This window comes from Octodon degus, unplaced genomic scaffold, assembly GCF_000260255.1.
Source record: "Octodon degus isolate 3935 unplaced genomic scaffold, OctDeg1.0 scaffold00050, whole genome shotgun sequence".
In the NCBI taxonomy this organism is placed as follows: Eukaryota; Metazoa; Chordata; class Mammalia; order Rodentia; family Octodontidae; genus Octodon; species Octodon degus.
Genome location: NW_004524626.1, coordinates 4837554 through 4858262, shown reverse-complemented (window position 1 = coordinate 4858262; position 20709 = coordinate 4837554). Strand labels below are relative to the sequence as shown.

Below are 20709 nucleotides of genomic sequence, written 5' to 3'. Positions count from 1 at the left end.
CGCTCAGCCCACCAGGGGGCGGGGCTGGCTGGCATGTGGTGCTGGGGGATTGAACCGCCGTCCCTGTGCTAAGCTTGTTCTAAGTAGGTGCTTTATTTTTTTTTAAACATTTATTTATTTATTGTGTGTGTGTGCGCGTGTGTGGCCAGCTCAGCCTACCAGGGGGCGAGGCTGGCTGGCATGTGGTGCTGGGGGATTGAACCATGGTCCCTGTGGTTTGCTAAGCTTGTTCCAAGTAGGTGCTTTAGACCACTGAGCCATCTTGCCAGCCCGGCACATGGTTTTTGATTTTGATTTTTGCAGTACTCGGGATGGAACAGTGGGCCTCAGTTGTGCTGGGCAGCCCTGTGCCACTGAGCTAGCCTTCTGGCCTTTGGCACACCTTTTTTAAATTCTTGTCTCTCTACATAGTTTGGGTACAGTCATGTTTATTTAGTGGTATTGGGGATCAAACTCAGGGCCTCCTGCATGCAAGGCAAGAGCTCTACCACCAAACCACCTCCCCAGCCCCAACCATTGCCATTAGATGTGCCATTTGCATGTATTTTGTCCCAGATGAAGTTTGTTTGTACACCACCCCACCCCCAGTACTAGAGATTAAGTCTAGGGCCATTGAGCTACATCCAGCCCCAGCTCCATTTTTAAAGTTTTTATTTTGAGATCTGGTATCACTAGGTTTCAGGGTTGTCCTAGTTAAATTTGAACTTGGGATCCTCCTGCTTTAGTCTCTCAGCGTACTGGGATTATAGGCATACACCACCAGGCCCAACTAAAGCACAGGTTCTTAATTTTTTTTTTTTTTTTTTTTTTATGAAGTCCCACTGATCATTCTTTTTTTAAAATTTAATTTAATTTTTATTTTTTAAAAATGGATCATGATTTGGTGTTGTGTCTGGGAATTCTGTGCTTAGCCAATGATTACAAAGATTTTTTCTAGTTTTACTTTTTTTTTTGGCAGAACTGGGGATTGAACTCAGGCCCTTGTGTTTGCCAGGCAAGCCCTTATTCTACTGAGCCAGCTCCCTGGCCCCTTAAGTTTTACATTTTATACTTTTAGTCCATGATGTATTTTGAGTTAGTTTTTCTCTAAGGTGTCCAGTATAGGCCAGGGTTCTTGTTTTGGGTGAGGGGACCAGGGGACATAGAGAAATAAAATTGTTTTAAATCATCTGTTGTGTAAGACAGGGTGGTGCGTGCCTGTAATCCCAGCATTTGGGAGGCCGAGGCTGGAGGATTGCAGCAAGTTAACGGCTAGCCTAGACTACATAGTGAGTTTAAGGCCAGCCTGAATTACTGAGCAAGATCTTACCTCAAAAAACAAAAATAAAATCATTTGTTTAAAAGGCTATCTTAGGGCTGGGGAGATTGCTCAGTAGAACAAGCACTTGCCTGGCAAGTATAAAGGCCTGAGTTCAGTCCCTGGTTCCGTAAAAAAAAAAAAAGGCTATCTTTTTTTCTACAAAATTGCTTTTGTAACTGTTGAAAAAATGAAGAGTTTCTGGGCTCTATAATTTTCTTCACTTTTGATCCGTGTGCCTGAATTTTCTCCAGTAACACAATATTAATTGCTGGAAAGTAAATTTTGGAATTAGCTTGAGGCTTCTGAGTTTATTCTGGTTTTTTTTTGTTTGTTTGTTTTCCTACATTCTATTTTCTTTGCTTTCACATTTCAAAATGTGTGCATTTATTAAAATTCCTGTTTAGAGGTGCTGGTGAGATGGCTCAGTGGTCTAAGGCACCTACTTGGAACAGGCTTCGCAAAGCACAGGGACCACGGTTCAATCCCCCAGCACCACATGCCAGCCAGCCCCGCCCCCTGGTGGGCTGAACTGGCCACACACACACACACTAAATAAATAAATAAAGTTATATTAAAAAAAAAAAAAAAAGAATTACTAGGACAAACTCAACAATGCTTTATCACATGGTCAATATACAAATCAAACTTCAATTATTACAAAGTCAAATATATAAATCAAGGGGCCAGGGAGATAGCTCAGCAGAATAAGTGCTTGCCTGGCAAGCTCAGGGTCCTGAGTTCAATCCCTGGTACTGCCCCCCCTCCCCCCCAAAAAAATATATATATACATATAAAATTTCTACATATTAGCAATGAACAACCGTAAAATGATTTTTTTTTTTTGAGCTGGGGATAGAACCCAAACTTAGTTTGTTCTAAGTAGGTGCTTTAGACCACTGAGCCATTTCACTAGCCCCATGTCCTAGTAATTCTTGTAGAGATTTTTTTTTTTTCATAGACCATTTTTGTGAAAGAATAGCAATTGTTCTGGCTTAAATTGAAAGGACAAGGTAATGTTTAAGTATCATTTTGAAAAAGTCAACATACTCTATCACTTTATTTTTATTATTATTATTTTTTAATGTGTGTGTGTGAGTGTGGCCAGCTCAGCCCACCAGGGGGCGGGGCTGGCTGGCTTGTGGTGCTGGGGGATTGAACCGTGGTCCCTGTGCTTTGCTGAGCTTGTTTTAAGTAGGTGCTTTAGACCACTGAGCCATCTCACCAGCCCCAATGGATTACATCTTTTATTTTTATTTATTTTATCTTTGTGTATTTTCCACAGGGTCTACAGGGTTTCACTACACACTCTATCACTTTAGTGTTTAATCTTTGTCAGCATATTTTAATTAGTGGAATAAATAATATATAGGTAGGTAGGATTGCATGTCCTATTTTTTGTTTTATATTAGTACATTTCTCTGTGCTAGATAAGGCATAATAAATTTTACTTTGGTGTTTATATTACAAGGTATCTCACTAGGTAATCCTGAGAGTTGAACTTTTATTTACTTATTTTATGCCTTTTTAAATTTTTTTAATTTTAGGAAAGGGTCTACAGGGTGTTCAGGGTCTAACTACTAGATTGAACTCATGGTGATCTGCCTATTTATGGCCTCCGAAGAGCTGGGATTACAGGCAGGCGCCACCACGTTCAGCCCAGTCTCACTTGCCATCTGGGGGCGCCCGGAGGACAGGGCTGGAACTGCAGGCCCAGGGATCTCTCTCTCACACACACACCACACCCCACACCCCACACTGCCCCCGCCCCTGTGCCTGCAGGTACTTTAATCCGCTGAGCTATTTGGCTGGCCCTTTTTTGCCAATCTCAATTGCCATCTCAGCATGCCCTGGGGGCAGGGCTGGGGATCGAACCCCCAGCCCCTGGGCCTGCTTGCAGGCTCTTTAATCCACTGAGCTATTTGGCTGGCCCTTTTTTGCCTTTTTTTTTTTGTGTGTGTGTGGTGGAACCAGGGATTGAACTCAGGCCCTTGTGCTGGTCTGGGAAGCACTTATTCCACTGAGCCATCTCCCTGGCCCCTATAGCCATCTCCCTGGCCCCTCCTTTTTTACCTTTTTGAGACAGGATTTCACTATGTAGTTAGGGCTGGCCTTGAACTCACATTCTAGCCCAGGCAGGCCTCAAACTCATGTCAATCATTTTGCCTCAGCCTCCCAGTTGCTGAGATTACAGGTGTGTGCCACCATACCCTATTAAGTTGAGCGTTCAAATTGTTCTCTGTGTGTGTGTCTCTCTCTTTCTTTTTTTTTTTTTTTTTTTTTTTTTTGGCACTTTTGATATAGTGTCTATGTAGTTCAGGCTGGCTTTGGACTCACTATGTGGTTCAGGCTGTCCTCAGCCTTGCAGTGATCCTCCTGCCTCTCAGCCTTCCAAGTGCTGGGATTACAGGCCTGTACTACCACTCCCAGCTATTTTTTGTTTCTTTTAAAAAGCTATCTTTAAAACACCCTTTGTCAACCATGATTTTATTCCCTCTTATTCCATTTGAATTGGGTTATTCTTTGAGGTGGTTTTCAGGGTGGCCTCAGACAACACAGCCTAGAGGCAGACTTTCTGAAGGGACTAGGCTGAGGTCATTAAGTAGGCTGGGTCTCTCCAGGAGTAGCAAGTAGCACACAATGAGTGCTCACCCACAGAGGTTTCCGACACCTGGTAGCTACCTGCCTGCTCCTGCTTCCTTCCTTGTGCTTCCTCACTCTGTTCAGGCAGATCTGCATGGTTTATACCTGGAATGATTAGATTGCAGAACCACAGTGGGTCTGCCTTTGCCTCCCAGTTCCATCACCTTCCTAGTAGCCAGTGTTGGCTTAGGGGTGTAGCTCAGTGGTAGAGAGCTTGCCTAGTGTGCACAAGGTCCTGTCTGCAGTCTCCAGCACCATACACACACACAGTAAAAGTAGAATATCCAGTGTTGTCCGTCCCAAAAGAATGCCCAGTATCCATCATTCCTGATACAAACAAAAAGCCATGTGGCCAGGATCTTGTCTTACCTGTGGGAATGACTTCTTCACCACTCTTGCAAGAGCTTTGATTCCTGGTGATCACTTGTTCCTCTGCTTCTTTGCATCATGTATCCAACACACTCACACACCCTGTGGGGATTGAAACCAGAAACTGTACTGAGCTGCTTCCCCAGCCGTCCTTCTTTGTTTGTTTGTTTGTTTGTTTGTGCTGGGAATCAAACTTAGGACCTTGTGCTTGCCAGGCAGGCACTGTACTGCTGAACTATCTCCCTGGGCCCTGTTTTTTTTTGAGATAAGGTCTTGCTAAGTTGCACAGGAGGCACCTGAACTCGCCATCCTCCTGCCTCAACCTCCCTCAGTGCCAGGATTATAGGCATGCACCACACAGCTGGTTATTTATCTCTTTTAACAACCAGCACCACTGCTAAACAGCACGGAGGTCTGCAGCTTCTATTCAGAAATGAGACTGTTGCATAGAGAGATGTTTTTGATTTCCCCAGCTTGAGAGTGCTTTTGCTTTGAGCTCTCTTCATAGCGTTCACTGAATGTAACACTCAGCTAAAGCACTTTGGTTTGTTTCCACCACCTTCCTATTCTATTTGTGCACTGGCTTGTGGAGGAGCCCAAAGACAGGTGTCTCCCTGGCTTATCTTCTCAGTTTCACTGTTTGTCCTCTGTTGGCTGGATTCTGCCATTTATCATGCTGCTGTCTTGCCAACTTCAGTTCTCTGCTGGGGGCTGAGTGTATTTTGTCTGTGGGACAGAGATGACTTGCAATCGCAGGCAACTGTGGTATCTCAGCAGAGACACTGGAAGAGTCACCACCTAGTCTTATGCACTGCTCTAGGAAGGGTTTATGTCTGGTTGTTAAAAGGTCCCATGTGGGGGCTGGTGAGATGGCTCAGTGGTCTAAAGCACCTACTTAGAACAAGCTTAGCAAAGCACAGGGACTGTGGTTCAATCCCCCAGCACCACATGCCAGCCACCCCGCCCCCTGGTGGGCTGAGCTGGCCACATACACATAAATGGATAGATGGATAAATAAATAAATTTTAAAAAAGAAAAAAAGAGTTCCCATGTGGCTTTGTGCCTTGTTGGTTCTTAGTGGTTTTATGCTCTTAAAAGAATGAATGCATGTGTGCCATGGATTGTGAGCAGATCCAGAGCATATTTAGTTAATAACCCAAGATTGTTCTTTCACTGGCTTTTCTCAAGCTAAGAGCTGCCCTTTTTTTTGTTTTTGTTTTTGTTTTTGTTTTTGTTTTGTGCAGTACCAGGGATTGAACTCAGGACCTTGCACTCGCCAGACAAGTGCTTTTGCCGCTGAGCTGTATCCCCACAGCATGAGCTGCTTTTTTTACCTTACCTTGATGTGCTCTTGTATAGCTTGCTCCTATGGTTCAGGGACTTTTTGGCCCTTTGTGTTGGGGTAAACATTTTGAGGAACTTAGCCTATTTCCCTGTTTCAGACAGGTTGAATCAGGCCGTATGACTTTAGTGTTGTCAGGGCCCCCCCCCCAGGCTTCTTGCACAGCAGTCTTCGTTATGTATTTGTAGCACTTGGAACAGGACCCAGGGCTTTGCATATGCTAGTCGTGCATGCTAACCTAAGCCTGTAAGGCACTCTAAAACCATTTTCATCTTCTCATAGTGCTTCACTGGGGCAGGGAGATCATCTTCTAATTGTAGCTCTTTGAGGGAGGAAGAGTATGGGAGCCAAGTTCAGTAACAAAGTGCATTGGAAACAGAAGGCTCTTTAAATGCCAGATGCTCAAGAAGGCTGGGAACAAGAGCAGAGGTGGCCTGGTGTGGTGCTGTGGTGCTGTCCAGCACAAGATCCTCAGGGGAGGTGCAGTTAGCTGTCAGGCAGGTACTGGATATTAATGGCTTCACTTAGGAATTCATCTAATGTAATGAATTGATACTACATTGGAAGTAACTGTAGATATTATTGCTTTTTCACTTTTTATAGGATATGGAACTTGGAACTCTGGGACAAACAGAGGCAAGTATCATTCCCATGACCACTGTCCTCTTCCTTGGGATTGAACCAGTTACATTTCTCTGCCACTGCTCTGCTTGGCCAAGGGAAGCTTTGGGTATCTTTGGGGCCATCTGCTCCATCACTGCAGGTCCTCAATGGAATGGCTTGGCCCATTAAGCCTCGGGTGGCTAGAATCTTTAGCTCTTCTCTATGACAGAAGGCACCTTTCTCTGTGTTTGTGTCTGCCTGCCACCTCCTCCTTTCTCCCTGCCCCCACCATCTGTGTGTCTCTGTCTCCCTCACTGCAGGCTACGAGAACTATGGCTATGGCTATGGCTATGGCCAGGATAACACCAACTATGGGTATGGTATGGCCACTTCAAACTCTTGGGAAATGCCTAGCTCTGACACAAATGCAAACCCTAGTGCCTCGGGTAGCACCAGTGCTGATTCCGTTTTATCCAGAATTAACCAGCGCTTAGATATGGTGCCACATTTGGAGACCGACATGATGCAAGGAGGCATGTATGGCTCAGGTGGAGAAAGGTGAGTGGGGCTGCCTTCCTCAAACAGAGTGTTCTCCTTCCTGGCTTTGTGCTGCTGGACTTCTGGGATGCTCTTCCCTCTCCTTTTGTCTGTGTCGTCCATTTCCCCCAGCCTTGTGGCCCACTATTGCTTTTGCTTATGGGGGATAAGAAGCTCAGATAGAGGGGGCCGGGGAGATAGCTCAGTTGAATAAGCACGTGCCTGGCAAGCCCAAGGGCCTGAGTTCAATCCCCTGTTCCCACCAAAAAAAAAAAAAAAGAAGCTCAGATAGGGCTGGCTTCTTCTATAGAGAATGGCTCTTCAAGAACAGAGGGTTCAGCAGCCCTTCCCTTCAGTATAGCTGTTCTGTGGTTAAGTCAGGACTTTGTAACTTGCATGGAGTCAGAGCAAGACAGGTTGGGTTGGGCATGAAAGATGGGATAAACCTTTGGGGCTGACTGCTCTGAGCTGGGACATCCCCATACAAGAGACAGCAAATGTGAACCCTTCCTAGCACTTTCCAGGACCTATAAACGTGTGTCTCTTGAAAACATCCCTTAGGGGCTGGGGAGATGGCTCAGGGGCGTAAGCAATAAGCGCTTCCCTGGCAAGCGCAAGGGCCTGAGTTCAATCCCTGGCTTTGCAAAAAAAAAAAAAAAAAAAAAAAAAAAAAAAGAAAAGAAAATACCCTGTGAGGAACTCATGACATACTGTCTTGGCAAATAGAGACAGTAGGTGCAGGCAGGTCTCCCTTTGCCAAAAGGCACCCGGAGAGTAAGTGGTATGACTTGGCTTCTTTCTAGATTTATCCCACTGGAGGCAGTGTCACTGACTGATTTGGTGCCAGTCCAGGAGTGCTTGTGCCCTACTTTGGAGAAGAGTGCAAAGCGGGGCACTTGGCCTTTGAGGCACACAGGGTGTGGGCCTTGGAGGTGTGCAGTGTAGCCATGGTTAAACCAGCTCTTTCTCATGCACATAGCCTCGCCACCTCAGCTGCTATGTCGGTTTGAGGCTCTTTTTTTGTGGCCCTTTGGCAGGCTTACAAGAAAAGCTCCTTTTGTCTCTCTTCTCCTGTGTGGTGGGGGTTTAGGGGTTCTCCCAGCATTGAGGGATGAGACCAGTGTACTGCTTGTCATGGGTATTACCTGCCTCAGTGGCTAAGTTCAGCTGCCAGGGGGTGCCCTTGAGTGTTGTGGTTACTACAGTGGGTATAGTTCCAAAGGGCCTGGAAGTAGCCTTCCCTCTCTTGTAGCCATGTAGAGACTAATTGGGTTAGATTCTCCCCACCAGATATCAGTCCAAGCTGGTGGTGCGTGGCTATGTTTGGATTTGGGGCAGTGGGAGGTCAGCTGAAAGGCCCTTCCTGTTCCTAGAACTCTCTGCTTGTGAGAGGCCAGAGCCTTTTAACTGCCATTTCTGAACTTTAAGCCTCTCTGACAGGGAAGGGCAGGTACTAGTCTGTACTTCCTATCTCAGGGCTGGGAGGCTAAGGGAGAGCAGGAGCAGTCTGCTAGGCCCAAGGTTGACTGGACTCTGAGGGACTCTGCCTGATACTTCCCACGTGTTTCTGCAGATATGACTCCTACGAGGCCTGTGACTCAAGGGCCGTTCTGAGTGAGCGCGACCTGTACCGGTCGGGCTATGACTACGGCGAGCTTGATCCTGAGATGGAAATGGCCTATGAGGGCCAGTATGATGCCTACCGTGACCAGTTCCGCATGCGTGGAGGCGACACCTTTGGTCCAAGGGCTCAGGGCTGGGCCCGGGATGCCCGGAGTGGCCGGCCAATGGCCTCGGGCTATGGGCGCATGTGGGAAGATCCCATGGGGGCCCGGGGCCAGTGCATGCCTGGTGCCTCCCGGCTGCCTTCCCTCTTCTCCCAGAACATCATCCCCGAGTACGGCATGTTCCAGGGCATGCGCGGTGGGGGCACCTTCCCAGGCGGCTCCCGCTTTGGCTTTGGCTTTGGCAATGGCATGAAGCAGATGAGGAGGACTTGGAAGACCTGGACCACAGCTGACTTCCGGGTGAGTGAGGCAGCCTGCCCCTCCTAGACCCCAGCTGGGTGGAACCATCCCCCTCAACTGGTTCCCTTTCTCTGACCCAGACCAAAAAGAAAAAGAGAAAGCAGAGTGGCAGTCCTGATGAGCCAGACAGCAAAGCTACCAGGACGGACTGCTCTGACAATAGTGATTCAGACAATGGTGAGCACGGTGGCCTGGGCCCTGCCTACTAACCTTTTGCCGTCTCAGTGGGTTCCTGAGCTAAGCTCATGACCTTCCCCTTGCAGATGACGGCACTGAGGGAGAAGCTGCAGATGGCCCTGAAGGCACTGATGCTGTAGAGAAGGGCTCCAGAGCAGTAAGTGGCCCCCAGCCTGGAGTTAGCTCTATACAGGCAGGGCTTTTGAAGACCGAGCTGGGCTGAAGAGCAGGTCTTGCCACAGGAGTGTTGTGCTACGTGTGCGTCGTTGACCACAGAAGAGTCACAGGCAGGGCCAGGGAGATAGCTCAGCAGCATAAGCGCCTGCCTGGCAAGTGCAAGGTCCTGAGTTCAATCTCTGGTACAAAAAAAAAAAGTCACAGGCAATGTTGTGTCACATGTATGTGCATGGCCAGCAGTAGATCAATAGTAGATCAATCTATTGATCCAACTAGTAGATCAATCTGATGAAAAACTAACCAGCAACATGGTTTTCTTGAGGGAAAAGAGACACTCTTTGAATACCAGGTGGTGGGAGGATGGGAGGCTCCTGACTAGCCTTTGTTGTTTAGGGCCATTATAAATAACTGTACCCCTTTTAAAGTTGGATTTTAAAACTGTGTGTTAGGAAGGAGAGGATGAAGAGGGAAAAGAAGATGGGAGAGAAGAAGGCAAGGAAGATTCAGAGAAGGGTGAGTCTTCTGGTGGCCGGGTGGCTCTTTCACATCCTTAAATGGGAGGGATGCAGCTTGTGGGGTGGGTATGAGTGCGTAGGGGCTCTTCTTCCACCTTGGCCCTGTGCTTCCCTGTGGATGGCGGGGACCCGTGCTTAGCAGGTAGCATTGGTTTTGCCTTCAGGTGGGAGCAGCAAGCAAAAGTGTGGGGAAGCCCAGGCACAGCCCTCTGCCCTTGGTCCCTGAGTAATGTGCAGTTCCAAGTCCTCAGTGGCTGGTGTCTGAGCTGGGACCCTTGGTGCAGTTTTTACGGCTCTGGTTTGCATGTCCTCTCCCTTAGCGCCTCTCCAGCCCCTGTTGGGAGTCCGTGTCCCCCCACCTGAGTGATGAGCGCCAGCAGGTACCTAACAGTAAATCTAGCCTCAGCCCACTGTTACCGCGGTGCCCAGTGGGGGGTGGGCAGGGCCATGTGAGCAGCCTCCCTGCATTCTGCCACCTGGCCCCTCTCAACACACGCCAGTGTCCCCCACCAACACAGCCTCTCTTCACCTTACAGCCTCCCCTTGGTCCACTCTACAGAGAGTGAGAGTGCCCTGGAGAGCGGAGGGCTTAGTGCGTGTACTCTGACTCCTTGAGCCTAGGACAAACTCACTCTCCTGCCCAGTCCAGGGCACCCAGCCCTGCTCATGGCCAGAGGCCTTGTTCGGACAGCTGCTCTCAGATGGACCCTCCGGAGTTGTGGAGTTGACAGCGGGTGATTTAGCCAGAGGCCACAGGGCCTGCCCTGTTGTGACACAGCCAAGCAGCTGACTGGTCGCTCTCTTCCCACAGGGGCCCTGAGTACCCAGGATGATGGCAGCCAGGCCAAGCGCAAATTGCAGGCAAACAAGAAGAGCCAAGATAAGCAGAAAAAGCGGCAGCGAGACCGCATGGTGGAAAGGTAACCAGCTTCCCTCTGTCCCTGTGACTGCCTCGCTCCGGGGCTGCTGCCAGGAGAGCAGGGCCATAGCTCTGCCATCTCGCCGCCCTCTGGCCTCCCTTGGGAGCCGCCACCTGCTCAGCCGTGCATGGACCCTGCTTCCCGCCAGGCCCAGCTCCCAAGGCCTGATTCATCCCTTCCCCCTCTGTGGCCGCCTGGCGACCGCTGGCATCTGTAGCCTGAGACTTGACACTGCTCAGCACTGTTGCCCAGAAGCTCCGGCGCTAGGTCACTCGGTGCACAAGCCCCGAGGTGCACTGGGGGCCCGATGCCCCTGAGGGAGGGGGCCAGCTCATCAGAGACTCAAGGTGCAAGGTGCCTGTGCCACCCCAGCTAGTTGCCAAGAGGCCGCCGCCTTGCCCAGGAGAGACGGGAGCACCTGTGGGCTGTGGCAGCCTCAGGCCTGCCCTCTGCCCTGTCCACCGGCCATGTCAGGCCGGGCCTGTCTGCGGCTGAGCCCTTCACGCCCCTTGGTCGGGTCTGTCTGCCCTCAGGGCTCCCGCACTGGCGCTTGCCTCCTCCTCCGCCTCAGACTCTTGCTCTTGCTGGACCTTCCTCAGCCTCGCCGGCGCCCGGCCCCTGGGCTCTCCAGACAAAGCTGACCCCGTGGCCCAGATAAGGACGTCCGGCAGAGGTAGGGACCTGCCCCGAGGCCTCGGTGGCGGCTGGCCTCCTCCGCCCCTTGCCACGGCGGCCTGCTCCAGCCCAGGCCCCAGACCCTGGGCTTCTGCTGTGGACACCAGGCCCAGACAGAGCACCTCGCTCGGTGACTCCAGGCTGCCCTCAGGCAGGCCAGGCGGGCACCCTCCTTCCAGCTCAGACTGGTCTCTCCTTGGAAGAGGAAGATGAGACAGCAGGTGCCCAGGCCTGCTTGCCTCCCATCCCTCCCGACACCACCCCCAAGCATTCTGAGCAGAGGATGGGCTGGGCCTTTGAGTCCCCCAGGCCCCAGAAGGAAGATGCAGCACCTTTTTGGGCCCTGCCTCGGGACTGCGTACTCCACTCTGCGCCTCAGGGCCACCTGGCTCATGCCAGGGCATCCTTCCTTCGGGTCCCCAGCTGGGCCAAGTACACATGCTCCAGCCCAGCCTTGATAGAGAGCCCCACCGGCAACCTTCCAGCGACTCCTTACCTGTTGCAGCTGCTGCTGCCTCAGGCTTCAGCCTCCTGCCTATGGGAAGGAAGAGTTCCTCCCCTGCCCCCTTCGTTGCAGTAACTACAGCCTGCAGACTTTCTGTCCCTTTCTGCTCCAGACCCTCCTGGTCTCAGCCTGCCCTCTGCTGGGACAGCACTTCAGAGGCCTGGGAGCCATGGCCTATTTCAGGGCCTGCAGCTGGGTTGGGTGAGGCAGCAGCACTACTCCCCAGCACCCTGGCAGCTTCAGTTGCTTGTTTCCCTCCTGTGGCAGGATCCAGTTTGTGTGTTCTCTCTGTAAATATCGGACCTTCTACGAGGATGAGATGGCCAGCCACCTCGACAGCAAGTTCCACAAGGAACACTTTAAGTATGTAGGCACCAAGCTCCCGAAGCAGACGGCTGACTTCCTGCAGGTGAGCCTCGGAGTGGCACAGCTGCTTTGGGTTGAGGTCCTCAGGGACAGTGCAGACCCCAAGAGTCTCCATGTCTTGAGCAGGAGTATGTCACCAACAAGACCAAAAAGACAGAGGAACTCCGGAAAACCGTGGAGGATCTTGATGGTCTAATCCAGCAGATCTACAGAGATCAGGATCTGACCCAAGGTGAGGGCTTCCATCCTAGCTCCCACCAGGCAGGGCCTCAGCTCACTCTACACTCCTCAAGGCACATTATCCCCAGTGTCAGACACATTCAGGAGCTTGTCTTGTTTTTGGTTTTGGTTTTTGCTGTACCTCAGGGTATATTTTAGGTATCTGGGACCAATGATGACTCCATTCTCCCATCTACAGAAATTGCCATGGAGCATTTTGTGAAGAAGGTGGAGGCAGCCCACTGTGCAGCCTGTGACCTCTTCATTCCCATGCAGTTTGGTATCATCCAGAAGCACCTCAAGACCATGGATCACAACCGGAATCGCAGGGTGAGTGGCCACAAGGACATTTCCTGCTGTGAGGCCTCTGGGTAGGTCCTAGAGTTCTCACCTCTGCCTGTCCAGGAGAACCTGCAAGCACAGGAGGGGCAGCGATGTAGGCCTCCCAGCCCAGTGCATTCAGCATGGCCCTGGGAGATGGGGACTTTTTGCCTGGGAAAAGGTAATATCGAGCTGGATCTCCAGGAACATGTGCCACAGCATGTGGGGACCTCCATTTGTTAAGGGGCCAGTAACCAGATGAGTTTCAGAAAACAGATGCAGACTAAACACTGAATGTAATGGAATACACCTGTAATCCCTCAGGAGGCTGAGGCAGGATCACCCAGGCAATATAGTGAGTTCAAGGCCAGCCTGAATTACATAGTGAGACCCTTTCTCAAAAAAGCAAAAGTATGTAAATTTGAAAAGAAAAAATAGAAGCAGGCAATGCAGGTGTTGGTGGAGAGGGGTTAGACTTCAGATGTTGGTTGGTGAGGGCCATACTGAAGATTCCAGGTTGCTGCTTTAGGCAGCAAAGTTCTCAAGCAAGCAGGATTAGAGTGGCCATTTACTGAGAGACTTTGTCACCTCCTGTTGAGAGAGGTGGAGGCTAATGATGACTGCTGCAGTCTTTGGGATAAGTAATGCCTCCACCTTGAAAATGGAGAGAGGGTAGCTGTGAAAGAAGAGAATAGGAAGTTGTCCTGTATGTGACCTGGAACTGGAGTAACTGTTTTCAGACTGAACTCAGTGGATAGTACTGCTGCTGAGGCAGGAGTAGTCTGGGGTGCAGGAAAAGAAGCATGCTTGACAGGAAATGAGTGTGTTGTCTTGTTTTCTAGCATGTTCTTGGTGTTCAACACTGAGATGAGAGAGACTATTTTTTGGTTTAAGCAGGTGGATTGGAGGTGGCTCTTAGCTTTGGGCAAGGTGGAGGGTTAGGACCAGGCTTGGGCTACAGAGAGGAAAAGATCTGCAGGAATGATGTGTACTCGGGTGAGCAGGATGAGTGGGGCCTCTCAAATTCTTCCCAGCCCCATCACAGCTCAGCTTTTTCAATGCAGTAATCTGCAGGGAGGAAGGGAGGTTCAGGGATGTGACTTAAGGGGTTGCAGATTCCAGCCTAGCAGATTCCACTGAGTATTCTAAAAAGATTAGGAACATATCCACTGGCTTTGGCAATAGAGAAGCTGTAGGGATCCTGCCAAGAAGGGATTCTTGGCTTGGCACCTGATAGAGGGGTAAGGAGAAAAAGACGGAAGAGTGGAGAGTACACGACATGAATAGAATGTTTGGAAGGTTGGCCAGGGAGATAGCTCTGTGGAATAAGTGCTTGCCTGGCAAGCACAAGGTCCCGATTTCAATCCCTTGTACCACCAAAAAAAAAAAAAAAAAAGAATATTTGGAAGGTCCAGGGGAAATGAGAAATAGCTAGTAAAATATGAACTTAAAATTGATCATGAAAGAAATTTTTAAAAAGTAAAAGAAAAAATGCCCTAACAACAACTACTGTAGGTAGGTTTAGAAGATGATGAAAGATATTTGTAAGGCACTAGGAATAGTTGGTTTAGAGATAGTTGTAATGCAGTTTAAATATTACGTTTTTAAAGATTCTATACTATATAAAGGAGTGGAAAGCTTCTAATTACTAACTTTTGATAATCTATTATTATCACTTTTGCTGGACGTAGTACCCAACACCCATAACTTACAAGAGCAGAGGTTTAATAATTTAGCTTAGTTGATTCATGGTCAGCAGAGTCCCGGGCTGAAACCTCATGGTGGAAGGATGTGGTGGAGCAGAGTTGCTCTTGGGAAGAAGAGCGTAAAAGTGTTCAGAGAGATAGGGCTAGGGATCACATGTAGTAGCCATGCCTCCGCAGCCCACCCATACTCACTGAGAGTGTTCTCAACTGCCTGCTAGGTATTTCTTAAGCCAGTGAAGTTGACATACCAGGATGAACAGTCATGCCTTCTTGGATTTTTTTTTTTTTTTTTTTTTTTTTTTTTTTGTCGGAATCGGGGATTGAACTCAGGCCCTTGCACTTGCCAGGGAAGCACTTATTCTACTGAGCCATCTCCCTGGCCCCTAGTCAAGCCCTCTTGTGCATACAATTTAATAGTTTTTAAGCTTATACAGTTTTGCAGCCATCAACCAAAATCAATTATGAAATATTTTCTTCTCACCCTCCCTTCCTCGCCCCCCATTTTATGTGTTTGGTATAGAGTCTTGCTATGCAGCTCAGATTCATAGTGATCCTCCTGTTTTCAGCCTCCCCAGCTCTGGGATTACATGTGTGTACCGGTCCTGGCTCAGTGCACCACGTGGGTGGGGTCAGCATGGCATGCAGGACTGGGGATTGAACCCTGGTCCCTGCACTTGCCAAAGCAGGTGCTTATTCTGCTGAGCTGTCTCACTGCTCCTCAATTATGGAATATTTTCATCACCTCAGAAAGAAGGCCATATCCACAACCTCCCATTCTCACCCAGCCTTGGGCAGCTACTGGTCTACTATTTGCTTATTCTAGACATTCCATGTAAGTGGAATCACATAATCCATGGTCTTCTGTGGTTGATGTCTTTGAGTGAATTATTGTTTTCCAGGTCCATCTGCATTGTAGTTATGTGTCAGAACCTCATTCCTACCAAAAAAAAAAAAACAAAAAAACCAAACATTCCTTTTTTATGACCTAAAAATATCCCATTATTAGATGAATGCAGCCTTTTGTTTATCCATTCGTCTATTTGGGTACTTTCAGTTGTTTCCACCTTTTGACTGTTGTGAGTAATCCTCTCAGGAACATGGGTGTACAAGTTCTTTGATTTCTCTTGGTTATGTACATAGGGATGGACTGTTAAGGTTAACTAGTAACTGTGCCTTCTTGAGGAGCAGTCAGGCTGTTTCCTGAAGTGACCGCACTATTGTACATTCCCACTAGCAGTGTGTGAGTACTCCTCACCGATGCACAGTACTGCCCGGTATTTTCTTGCCGAGCCACCATGGTGGGTGGGCAGTGGTGTGTTATGGTTGCAGTTTTGATTGTGATATTTCCCTGATGACTAGTGACTATTCTCACAGACCTGTGGCCACTTATATATCAGTAGAGAAAAATAATTGGGGGAGTCATTGCCAGGGGTTGAATGAACACAGGACCTTGCTCAGGTAGGGAAGGTGCCCTACTATGAGCTAATCCTAGGCCCAGAGTTTTGTCAAAATTCTAGACACAGGTCCTTCTTTGAATGGTACACAATTATTTTATCTACCCTGGGTTTTCATCACTTTCTTATTTTATTTTTTTTATTTATTTGAGAGAGAGAGAGAGAGAGAGAGAGAGAGAGAGAGAGAGAGAGAGAGAGAATGTGTGGTGTGTGGCCAGCTCAGCCCACCAGGGGGCGGGGCTGGCTGGCATGTGGTGCTGGGGGATTGAACCGCGGTCCCTGATGCTTTAGGTAAGCTTGTTCTAAGTAGGTGCTTTAGACCACCGAGCCATCTCTCCAGCCCTTTCATCACTTTCTTGATGTGTCCTTTGGTATATAAAAGTGTAATTCTGATAAAGTGACTAGGGCTTTGTTTGGTTGGTCAGCATGCCTGTTTACCTCTTTTCCTCTTCCCCTCTCCCCTGTCCCCCTATCCCTCTTCTCTTTCATATTTGATACTGGGGCTTGATCCCAAGACCTTTCCACTTAGCTAGCTACTTTTCCAGCCATTTCTGATTTTAGGACAGGGTCTCTAAGTTGCCCAAGCTGGGCTCAAACTTGGAATCCTCCTGCCTCAGCTTCTCAGGACACTGGAATCACAAGGATGCCCGGTTTGTTTGTTTATTTTTCTCTTATTGCTCGTGTTTTGGGTGTTAAAACTATGAATTGGGCTGGTGAGATGGTTCAGTGGTCTAAAGCACCTACTTAGAACAAGCTTAGCAAAGCACAGGGACCATGGTTCAATACCCCAGCACCACATGCCAGCCAGCCCCGCCCCCTGGTGGGCTGAACTGGTCACACACACACACACACACACACATAAAAATTTAAAAAAAAATGTGTGTCTAATAAAACTGTACAAAGAACTGCCAAAAAAAAACAAACTATGAATTCATTAACAAATCCCTGCTTTTTCCAAAGTTTTATGGTTGTAGTTTTTCAATTAGGTCTTGATATATAGGTTTCTTTTTTAATAGTGAGTTAGATATGAGTCTTAACTTTCTTTTTCAAATGGATATCCAGTGATGGCAGCACCATTTGAAAGAGAAATGAAGGAGACTGTGAACTCTGCATACAGCTTTGCTCCTCCTCCCCACCCCCTGGTCTCTTCTATGCCTTCGTGTATTCCATTCACATTGCATGTTTTGGATGTATGTCTGTTCTGTTCTCCCTTTACTGTTTTCTTTTACATTGACAGTTTTTTAAAATAACATTTTAATTTCTTTAATGATTTTTTTTAATTACATTTTTTGGTATTACCTCCTTTGGTGATTTTGTTAGGTTTTACCTGTGTGTGTGCCAATTACTGGGGATTAAGTCAGGGAGTGCTCAGCTGTATGACTAGCCCTTTTTATTTGAGACAATCTAAGTTGCCCAGGTTGCCTAAAATTTGTAATATTCCTGCCTCAGCTTCCCAAGAGGATGGTTTTATAGATATGCACACCACACCTGCCCTCCTTTCCCCTTTCCCTCCTCATTTATTTTTGGATGCTAGGGATTGACTTGGTGTTTATACATGCTAGGCAAGCGTTCCACCTCCGAGCTACATCCCAGTCCTTAGCCTCTGGTTTCTGATGAGATGTCCACTTTTAACCTTAATAGTTTTCTCTTACAAGTGATTTATGTTTTCCTTGCTGCTTTCACTTGAGTATCTGAACTTTTGGCATTTTTATTATGATACTTTTTTTTTTTTTAATGTATTGGGTACAGGGTCTCACTATGCAGATTGGATTCCTAGTGATCCTCCTGTCTTAGCTTCCCCAGTGCTGGGATTATGTGTGTGCACCATCACACCCGGACTCTGGCCATCTTAGCTCACCCAGGGGCAGGGCCCACACGGCCTGTGGTGCCAGGAATTGAACCCCGGTCCCTGTGCTTGCCTAAGCGGGTGCTTAGTCTACTGAGGTATCTCACCAGCCCTGTGATACATAATTTATAGAATGTTGTTTATTCTTTGTGGAATTCATTGAGCCTTTTGTTTTAATGTGTTTGGTCCAGGGTCTCACTACACAGCTCGGAATCAGTCATCCTCCTGTTTTCAGCCTCCCCAGCACTGAGATTACAGGTGTGCACCACCATGCCCGGACTTGGTTGCAGGGGTAGGGCCGGCACAGCATATGGTGCCAGGGTTGAACTGTGGTCCCTATGCCTGCCTAAGCAGATGCTTAGTCTGCTAAGCTATCTCACTGGCCCCAGGTTGATGTCTCACTGTTGTCTGAGGCTGTTCATTTTCTGTCATTCTTTTTCTCTCTGTCCTTCACGTTGCATAATGTCCTGTTTAGCTGTAAGTTCTCTAATTCTTGTGAAGTTTTTTGCATTGTTGTACTTGTCAGCTCCAAGATTGCCATTTTATTATAATTTCTATCTCTGTTGTTGACATATCTATTTAAGTACTAGGGTTTTTTGTGTGTGTGGTTTTTCGGAACCGGGGTTTGAACTCGGGCCCTTGCACTTGCCAGGCAAGCGCTTATTCTACTTAGACATTTCCCTGGTCCCGATATGTTATTTAAAGAGAAATGTCATCCTACCTTTTATCTTTTCATGTACTTAATTCTTAAACATGTTTTTAATTGTTACTTTTAGTCTTTGTCACATCTTTCTTTCCCCCTTCAGTACTAGAAGTCTGACACATAGCAGTCAGTTTACTCTGCTTTTAGTGTGTGTGTGTGTGTGTGTGTGTGTGTGTGTGTGTGTGTGTGTGTGTTACCGGTGATTGAACTCGGGGCCTTGCACTTGCCAAGCAAGTGCTTATTCTACTGAGCCATTTCCCCGGCCCTACTCTGCCTTTTGAGGTGTATGTGGGGCTGAAGTCTTTGCTGTATTCCATACTGTTTTTGTTTTTGTTTTTTTCTTTTTTCTCTATGTGGATTAGTCTTTGAATGTCTCTTGGGCTGGGAAGATAGCTCAGTAGAATAAGTGCTTGCTTGGCAAGCGCAGGGTTCTGAGTTCAATCCCCAATACCGCAAAAAAAAAAAAAAGAATGTCTCCTAATTTTTTGTTGGAAGCTAGGCATCTTCAGCGAACATGTGTTGCACTCTGGGCACTGGTCCCCCCCTTCCACACCCAACATGTTGTTACTGCATTTGCTTGTGCATTGGTTTAGAAATTGGCCAGATTGTTTTGCAGGGTCTCTTAGCCAGGTCTGTTTCAGTGAGGTCTCTGAGGTCTTTTCTTACCCACAGGGTGAGAAGCTCTGGTGGTGTGTCTTGGAGGCGCTTAGACTGGACTCAAATTTGGCAATGGGCCTCCCAAGTGCTGAGGTTACAAGTGTATGCCGTTGTGCCCACCTGTGTTCAGAGAGTGTCCTTGGACCCAAATTCCCATGTTCTACGGAATGAAGTCGGTTCCTTTAGGAAGAAACAGAGGTCACTCTTCTAAGGCTAAGCTTTCCTCCAGTGCAGAATCTCTTGAGCCTAGGCTGTGGACATGAAGACGAGGGAATGTCTTCCCACCATCACTTCCTGCCTTGGGAAGATGATGAGGGATGAGCCACCTGCAGCCTCCTAGTCCTGGTGTGCCTATTTTAGTGTATGATCCACCGGTATCTTAGGAATGAGCCATTGTTCTGGGCCCCCCATTATTCACCAAGCCTTGTGCTGGGTAAAGGCTGCATTCCATGCATGAAGCCTGAAAGAAAAAGAGCTCTTACACTCTGCTAGGTTTGTTGGATTTTAGCCTCAGCATCACACAGCTGGGGATAGGATGATAATGCTGACCTCATCTGCCTCCTGGAAGGCGCTTTCTGCCCACAGGGATGTTGTGGGGGGAGGAGGGCCTGCCCTCTGGCTGTGCTATCTGGAATGGAGTTTGATTCCCACTGAGCTGAGAACAGGTTTCAGTGCCTTTTCCTCATTTTTCTTTGAAGATGTAATTTTTTTTTTTTTTTAAATTAGTATGGTTGCAGTTGACAGTCATCTTGGGAAGTGGGTATATGTACATAATACAGCTTGTTTCTTTTGTGGTTTTTGTTATGTTGTTGTAGTTGTTTTTGCTACTTTTTATCGGGCTCAGGAGATAGTTCAGTGGCATTAAGTGCCTGGGGTCCCAAGTTCAATCCCCAGTACTACCAAAAAAAAAAAAAAAAATGTTTTTAGCAATTTTTCTAGAGTTGGGTTCACAGAGCTCCTCAGACTCCCATGCCAGGAGTTTGTCCTTTTTTTTTTTTTTTTTTTCCTCTTTCTGAGACGGGTCTCACTATGTAGCCCATACTGGCCTTGAAATCACATCAATCCTCCTGCCTCAGCCTCCCAATTGCCTGGATTGCAGGCATATACCACCATGCCTGGTTTCTAGTTTTTGTTTGTTTTTTGTTTTTGTATTTTAGGGAAGGGTCTATAGGGTGTCCAGGGTCTTGCTACTAGATCGGACTCCTGGTGATCTGTCTGTTTACAGCCTCCTAAGAGCAGGGATTACAGCTGTGTGCCACCATGCTCTCAATTGCCATTTCAGCATGCCCCAAAGGTGGGGCTGGCCTGGAAGGCCCAGAGATCCCCTGCCCCTGCGCCTGCCTGCAGGCACTTTAATCTGCTCAGCTATTTGGCCGGCCCTAGTTAATTCATACAAGGCATTTTTAACCTTGATTCTAAAAATCAGATAAAAATAATACCATTAAAATATGGATTAGTTTATTATTAACTACATAAAAGTAGCTAGGGAAAATGTTACTAATTATCAATTTAGTGGTGATGCAGATATTTAGCTTTGTGTCTGGGGTGCAAGGGTAGTTTAATAAAGACTAGCAACATTATTGTTATAAAAAGGGAAATCCTGTGAATAAAAATTTAAAAATAAAAAATAAATAAATAAATAAAAATAAA

The 20709-nt window shown here is 47.7% G+C and overlaps 1 protein-coding gene across 5 annotated transcripts in view; it reads left to right on the top strand.

The window, feature by feature from the left end:
• Window positions 1–20709, top strand: part of Akap8l (A-kinase anchoring protein 8 like) — a 39345-nt gene that overhangs the window by 13593 nt on the left and 5043 nt on the right. For 3 of the 5 annotated variants that reach the window (XM_004632632.2, XM_023716799.1, XM_023716801.1), the window contains exons 3-12: window positions 6255–6287; window positions 6575–6812; window positions 8365–8818; window positions 8899–8995; window positions 9082–9152; window positions 9622–9685; window positions 10499–10607; window positions 12055–12196; window positions 12280–12385; window positions 12572–12702. In XM_004632632.2, the coding sequence (XP_004632689.1) occupies window positions 6255–6287; window positions 6575–6812; window positions 8365–8818; window positions 8899–8995; window positions 9082–9152; window positions 9622–9685; window positions 10499–10607; window positions 12055–12196; window positions 12280–12385; window positions 12572–12702 (1445 nt within the window). The remainder of the gene's footprint in view (window positions 1–6254; window positions 6288–6574; window positions 6813–8364; window positions 8819–8898; window positions 8996–9081; window positions 9153–9621; window positions 9686–10498; window positions 10608–12054; window positions 12197–12279; window positions 12386–12571; window positions 12703–20709) is intronic. The other 2 variants (XM_023716798.1, XM_023716800.1) reach the window with 2 other exon arrangements.